General features: G+C 40.4%; 1 protein-coding gene across 12 annotated transcripts in view; it reads left to right on the top strand.

Moving 5' to 3' along the window:
* The window catches only part of EBF3 (EBF transcription factor 3), a 128513-nt gene that overhangs the window by 118941 nt on the left and 2072 nt on the right, over positions 1 to 7500 (top strand). For 4 of the 12 annotated variants that reach the window (XM_074907967.1, XM_074907968.1, XM_074907965.1 and 1 more), the window contains exons 14-16: positions 224 to 401; positions 1616 to 1801; positions 2227 to 2424. In XM_074907967.1, the coding sequence (XP_074764068.1) occupies positions 224 to 401; positions 1616 to 1801; positions 2227 to 2424 (562 nt within the window). Of the gene's footprint in view, positions 1 to 223; positions 402 to 1612; positions 1802 to 2226; positions 2425 to 7500 lie in introns of all 12 variants that reach the window. The other 8 variants (XM_074907972.1, XM_074907970.1, XM_074907969.1 and 5 more) reach the window with 3 other exon arrangements.

The following is a 7500-nucleotide window of genomic DNA, read 5'->3' as shown; positions in this document are numbered from 1 at the left end:
AATTTCTTTATTTCTTTATACTTACCGCGTTGACGTGAAATTGCGTAGTGCTCCGTTACGTAGGTCAGAAAACAGAAGGTGCACTTGAAACAAGCAGCAAAATCCCCCACCCCGACGATAATTTCACATGGATCTCTTGTGTAAATTTGAACGTTATTGCAACTTGCGAGTATTTGCGCAAATCAGTTTCTTAGTTATGGGTGCTTATTTTATGTCTTTATAGGAAATAATTCTGAAACGAGCAGCTGACATTGCTGAAGCGTTATACAGTGTGCCACGCAATCACAACCAGATCCCCACTCTAGCCAACACTCCTGCTCACACTGGCATGATGGGAGTGAACTCCTTCAGCAGCCAGCTCGCCGTTAATGTTTCCGAAACATCACAAGCAAACGACCAAGGTATGTGGGATTTCAAGAGTTAATCCTTCACGTTGTTGACTGCTTTTGGCCAGTGCCTATTAATACGAGCTGATGTCACCGCTGTGTTCTCCCTCTTTTTCTCCCCGTAGTCATATCTCTGATCGTGTAATGAAATGCTGTCTTTAACTTTCTCGTAATATTTAATTCTTCCTGTTCTTTCGTTTACCGTTATCATAAAGCATCTCCAGTGGAAGAAAAAAAAAAAAAAAAATTGGCAAAGTGCGGAAAGCTCTTTATTATTCACAGTAAATACGCAAAGTGTATGTTTTTTATAAAATAATTATGTCTAGGTATCTCCACCTGGTTTTGGCATATTTACACAGATAAATCTAATTTGATGTCTGTGATTTTAAAATACTTTGTTTATAGGCATGTGTGACATATATGTTACTAATAAAAGTAATAGTTGATTTAATTTACCTGTTGTAATTGAAAATGCATGTAGCATATTGCATTTAAAATTAATTTTATTACTAATGAAAGCAGGGAAACGGGATTATTAGATACGTTCAAACCCATATTTTTTGCTTGCAACATAATTATTAAATTGATTGCTCAGATAGGAACAAATTGTTGTTAAAAATCCCGATTCTGCTATGTTTCCTCTTCTAAAAAGATTGTCTTTTTATGCATTTCTAAGCTAATAAGCCTTACAAAATTCTGTACTTGATCTTGAATTACTTTTCACTGATGGCTACACCTTACGAAAGAACGAGTTCGTTATTAGTGTAAAAATACCAGTCATAAAATGAAGACCCCAAAACAGCCTTTTAAAGTAAATCACTGCAACAAAAAAAAGTTTTTTCTTGTCAGCTATGGCATTTGAAGGTCTGGAGAGGCTGAAAGTTCATTCAGTGTGTTGGTACAAAGCGGGACTTGAGCCTGTTGATAATTGCTCCTAAAGACAAACGTGAAGGCACCTGACACAGCTGGATCGAAGAGAGCTTTTGTTGGCTGTCTGTGCTAAGAGGAGAGACAACATAGAGTGCTCGCAGATGATTTAAGTAGGGTTGGCGTGATAAGGTTATCTCAAACTGCAAGAGTTGATAGGGCAGTAAGAGACAACTTAGAGCAAAGCTGTGCAATCAATTAAAACTGTGTAATATATGCTGCATGAGGAAACCCCCCAGCCCTAAGTCTATATTATAAAATAACATTATTTTTTTGGGGTGGGGGGGTTTCTAACACAGTAGGTTACAGTCGCAACACAAGCAGTGTTTCCCCGCGAGGATATGTTCCCAGCAGTACTCCTCAGCAGTCCAATTACAACACAGTCAGCAATAGCATGAATGGATATGGCAATGCCGGCATGCCCAATCTAGGTGTACCAGGTTCCCCTGGATTTCTTAATGGCTCCTCAGCTAACTCTCCTTATGGCAGTAAGTGTCTATTTTTGGTAACACATCATCATATAGATTCATATTTACTACAAAATCAAATACTTGCATTGTTTTGATTTCCTATATTGTGAGCTACTGGATAAAAGGAGGGGTGACTCTGGAGGCTGGACGTAAAAATGAATATAATCAATTGATCTGTTTGTGCCATAATACAATCTCAGATAGAAAAAAATAAAAATAAAAATAAAATTGGACTGCGCGATTTGTAACAAAAGTCCAACACAAAAGAGTTTGCCTGTTATCCAGAGAGTGGCCAAGCCAAGGCATTTCATTTTTTTTTTTATATATATTTTTTTATATATATATATATATATATTTTAAGAGGCAAGGCCCTATCACTCTCTTTTTCCGTGTTTGCCGTGAAAACCTCAATCTGAGTCCTGATTATTTTTGCTTTATTGCAGTAGTGCCGTCAAGCCCTACCATGGCAGCCTCTTCGGTCACCCTCCCTTCAAACTGTAGCAGTACACACGGCATTTTCTCATTCTCACCTGCCAATGTCATCTCTGCAGTGAAACAAAAGAGCGCCTTCGCTCCTGTTGTCAGGCCCCAAGCCTCTCCTCCACCATCTTGCACCAGTGCAAATGGAAATGGACTTCAAGGTGAGCTGGATCTCTCTCAATTTTCTGTGTATTGCTTTTTTTTTTTTTTTTTTTTTTTTTTTTTGTGCATACACTCAAGCCCTGGGCGTTTATTTTGGAGAAAGGTACCTCGCTCTGTTTTCAGGTTTCGGGTGCTCTCATAACGATGCAAAAGCAGGAGAAGAAATAGGGTAGCGCGAATGGTGTGCTAAGATTTTAAGCAAATCTTAGTTCATTTTTAATACTTACATTAGAGGAAACTCTAGTTGTTTTACTGGCGTTTTCCCTTAGGAGTTCGTGCCTTAAATTTTAAAGTAAGACTGGATCCCTGAATGCTTCTTGGAGGTTCCATGGACTCCTTGCGTTTATACGTTTTCTGAACACATTTCTATGGATGTTTAAAACCAGCAGCATTCCAGCATAACGTGGTGCGATTTCCTCGTTTTTCGTAGGATGCAGTAGTTATTTTAAAGTATAAAATCAGTGTAAAAGAGGTTAAGCTCTTACCCAGTGAACTAGCCTTCCCTCGGACTAGCTAGCCGCTTGCGCGGGGACTTTGCATGCTCTGTCGGTCCCAACTCACTCTCTTATTGTGGTGTTGGAGTGGTTACTTCCCTAAATGAACAACTAAATATTTTAATTAAGGCAGATATTTGTAAGCTTCTGCTTTTTTATTTTTTTTTTTTTTTAATCCGTGTGATTTTGTGTGGGTAGTGTAATGAACACTTTATAAATCAGTTGCAGAATTTCCATGGTCACCTGCTGGGAGTGGGGCAGGAGGAATTACGATACAGTGTACATTTGGTGGAAGAATAAAAATATGAACAAAGACGTCTTCCTTTTTATGGCGTGTTTGAACATTTAGAAGATCATATTGTCAGATGCGTTAGAATCGTTGAAAAGGTTTGTTTGCCTCTGTTTTACGAATCATGAGCCTCGTGGCACAGTGCGCTAAATTGAAGCACTTCAGATCCCGTGGAAAGCAGAAAGGGTTGCAGATACTCCTACCCTGGAGGTCGTCACTCCTCTTGACTTTCTTAGTTGAGGTGGAGGTAGCCCAGTATTATTTACTCCTCGTATCACCATGGTATCCGTAATATGACGAGCACTCACAGGCAAGGAGGTGAAGACAGGTATTTTGATTTGCCCAACTAATTCTGGACACCTGCAGTTGTGGTGTCGAGCTTAAGGCACTTTGGAGAGACATAATCCCACAGAACTGCCTGTCCACCCAAAATCCAGGCCATTCCAGACCAGGATCTCAACATGGATGTCTCTGTAGCTTGTTATTAACTTCTTGGCCCAAAGAAGCATCTGAGAGCTTATTATGCACTCAGACCAATGAAGGGCTGAGGATCCAGCTACACAAATTTTATTGTAGGATGGATGTTAAAGAAAAGGATAATCAGATTAACAATTTCTGTCACTGCATGTGTCTTGGAGGAAGCTTTACTACGTTACTGTAAGTAGAAAACTATTCCAGGTATAAGCAACATTCTTAGAAAAGACTATCCATTCGTAAAATAATCCAGTGTCCCACTTCCCTCTGTTTGTAAAAAGACACTAGTATAAAAAATAAATACTGAAATAAAATAAAACAAAGTAAAATAAAACAAAATGAAAATAAAATAAAAAAATAAAATAAAATAATAACCCCCCCCAAAATAATGTAGTAAAACATGGCTTAGGTCTGAGGCAACTGTTCTGTAGCAGGTATTTATATATTTTTATATATATATATATTCTCATTAACATGTTGGTATTGATTTACTGTGAAAAATAAAATGATTTAAAGATCTAAATTAAAATTAAAGTTTAATATTAAAATGAAGATTAAAGATCTACGGTTCTGTAATTTCAGTATGTAAATAAAGGGCTTCCCATCAGATATTCAGGGCTTTGGCTGCTAAAGAGCTCTGGATTACTGCGAAGTGGGGTTTTCAGGAGAACAGGGCAGGCCAAATGTTCGATTCCCAGCAGACACCGAGCACCCACCCCATCTCCCTTGGCACCTCCCCAACCCCCATAACCATACGTCTTCATTTGCATTGTGTAAATCCTGGTATGTGACTTCACCTCAACCGACGCTGATTTTGTGAAACAGATCTTGAAGTCAGCTCTTAGGTTGAGGCCCAACCCTACTCTGCACAAACTTCCTCCTGGCCCAGACAGCCCAGCGAAGTCTTAAAGATTCCTCAGGCCCTGATTTTAGGATGCTGCGTTGCTAGAGCTCGGTTGGGTGCCCCCAGACCTGCACTGCTGCCTCACCCCACCAACCGCTCAAAGCTGCTGAACCACAGAGGTGTCCAGGTGTAGGGATGTGCAGAAACTTTGTTTTTTTTGGTTCTGCAGCCAAACTGAAAACGAATAAAAGCGTTGAAAAAAAAAACAAACAAAAAAATTAAAATTGTCATCTTTTCCTCACCCAGCTGAATCAGCTAAACTAGAGTCCTGTGCTGAGCAAAATGACCCAGAGAAATAGCAAGAACATCTTTCTGATGCACTGAGTTCCAGGGTTGTGACAAAAAGTTGAATTATTTATGCAAAGTGGCACGGCACCATGAGGTGATGCTCAGTATCACGAGAGTCAGGGTACTCTAGCAAAAGGTAATATATGTAGATTCAGGTCCCCTTGGGGTGAGGAGAAAATCAAATTGCATCTGACATATCCTTGGTGAGTTTCTTTATCATCACAGCAGAGAGGCCCCAGCATTTTTTCCAATCAAAGCTATTGAGTTAATTCAGACTGAACTCACGAAAGGCTTCAGGTTGACAACACGTCACCCAGCTGCCCTCACTGGTCCCAACCGGTGCCTTGGATGGAATTGTGGCCAGAACTGAGTGGCAAAACGGGGATGATTTTGTCATATTCTTCCTTCTTGAGGCATCATAAAGAAAAGATAGGAGTGCAGGAGATACTTATTTACGGTGCATTTTACCTGTGCAGTTATTTAGGGGATTTCTGCTCCTTTCCTCCTATGTTCTTGGTCATTTATCGACATTGGGCCCTTTTTAATTAGTTGCTTTCTGAACATTGTACAAGCAGCTCGAGAGTTTTCTGATCGGCACATTTTTCTACATTAAATTAAAATATGGAATTCAAAAGCTGCAGTCCGGCGCAGCTAAAGCTTTTTGGTCATCTTCACATACGTTGACATACATTTAGTCAAGCCAAGATAAAAGTAAGAGCTCGTGGTCACCGTTGTTTTATCGGAGGCAAGTCCTGCAGTTTATGAATCTGGATGAGAAGGGATGATGTGCTCTTTTAATCACAGGGTGGGATATGCTCTCTCTCGCTGCTTGTTATGTTACCTTTCCCCACGTAAACCCCGTGCTGAAATAAAGCCAGTTGGATAGTTTTCAGGGAAAATGGTTGACCCCGCTATGGCAAGGCATCGCACACCAACACAATGGGGCCAGACAGCCCAGTTTTTCCTAGGAAGGTTGGTTAGCACTGTTAGCAGAGGCAGAGGAAAGCCTGGCAAAACCCGGCATGTAACAGCCCTGCAGACACGGGTAGTCCTTTTACAGGGTTTTGAGGCTTAATTGCAATGTTCCTTCCTGGGTAAACCACTGTAGGATTTGTCTGCATGTGGAAAAAAAGCTGTTCTTGGTATATTTAAGACGGCGAGGGAGCAGGAGCAGAACTGTGAAGCTCCGTCTGAAGCTCTGATGCACTGTTTAGTCTCCTAAAGCAATAAAGCAGTGGTAGAGCCGCTCTAACTCGGTTGTGGTAACATCACCCTAAGCATCAGGAGGACCTGAGCCCACCACACAAGAAGCAAAAATCTTGCTGCTGGTTCACATGGCCCCAAAAAGCCACTCCGTGTTTCAGGACTTAAGGCCCAAGAGTGAGCATGGAGAGGTCTGTAGCCAACAAGGGGACTTACTTCTTTTTTCTCAAGAGAGCTAAAGCAGAGGTTAAGAAGAAAAGAAAAAGAATAAAAAAGAAGGCAATCTGGGGAAATCTCCAAAAGGCCAGCGTGCAGGCAATGCCAGCCAGAGCTAACGTGGAGTCCTCTTCCTCGCTGCACCCATGTGCCACCCCTGCCAGTGCGCATCCAGCTAAAACCCTCATTTTCTGCCAAGGGCAGAACTTGGAAGCTGCAGCTCTCAGAGGAGATACCCCTCTCTCTGCTGTCCTGGGGGGGAGACTGACTAAGTCTACAAAAAAGGGCCTTTGGGCTTTATCCAAAAAGCCACAGTCTTAACTCTGTATGACTTCCATTGCATAGTCTATGATCAGAAAGTTAAGCACTTACATATTTTTTTAAGAGCAGGATGCTAGCTTATGAGTTCCTTAGGGCAGAGGCTTTTTTGTTTTGTTTTGGTTTGGGTTTTTTTTTTTTCCTGTTCAAAACAATGGACTTTTAAGGTATAAAATAACTTTTTTAGTGAGAAAGTGCTGGCTTGCTAAAAAGTTGGAAGTACAATATGTGTTCAAAATTTGGTTTTCAATTGTAATTTATTTTTTATAGATTGTGAAAGATATTGCTCTACGGTTAAGCTTTATGGCCGTAACGCAGAGCAAAAGGGTCTCTATATTCTTTTAAAATTGCATCCTGCTTAATTTTCTGGTCTTCCCCTGGATGAAGCTATTAAAATTATTATTAAAAAACTAGCCGCCCCATTTTTCTTTAAGAAGGCATTTGGTATCAATTTGCACAGAGGGAAAACGTAGTGCAGAAATTCACAATTGTCAAATGTTGCTACTAAAATAAATAGTGAGCTAAATGTCTGGAGCACCAATTTTGCTCCCTCCTCCCATTGTGCCGCAGATAGAATTTAACAAAAATAGCTAAATAGCTTAAATTAAAGAATTCAGGCACCTTTTTTTTTTTTTTTCCCCCCCCAGAAAAGTATGCAGCACACAAGCTAAATTTTCCCACAGCTGAAGCCAAACACAAGATTACAATAAGTGTGTGATTAAGGTGTGCAGGGTATTAGTACCAAATAATGATGTGCTGTTTATTAAGGGATTTATGCACACGAGTTCTGGAAGAAAAATCTGGACCTTTTTCCCTGCTAAATTCTTTGAAAAAAATGTCCGGTTCAGTCCTGGAGTTTTACACTTTGCTTGGGGTGCTGGCGGAGCAT

This window comes from Athene noctua, chromosome 5 (genome assembly GCF_965140245.1).
Source record: "Athene noctua chromosome 5, bAthNoc1.hap1.1, whole genome shotgun sequence".
NCBI lineage: Eukaryota > Metazoa > Chordata > Aves > Strigiformes > Strigidae > Athene > Athene noctua.
This window is presented reverse-complemented; position numbering and strand designations above follow the sequence as displayed.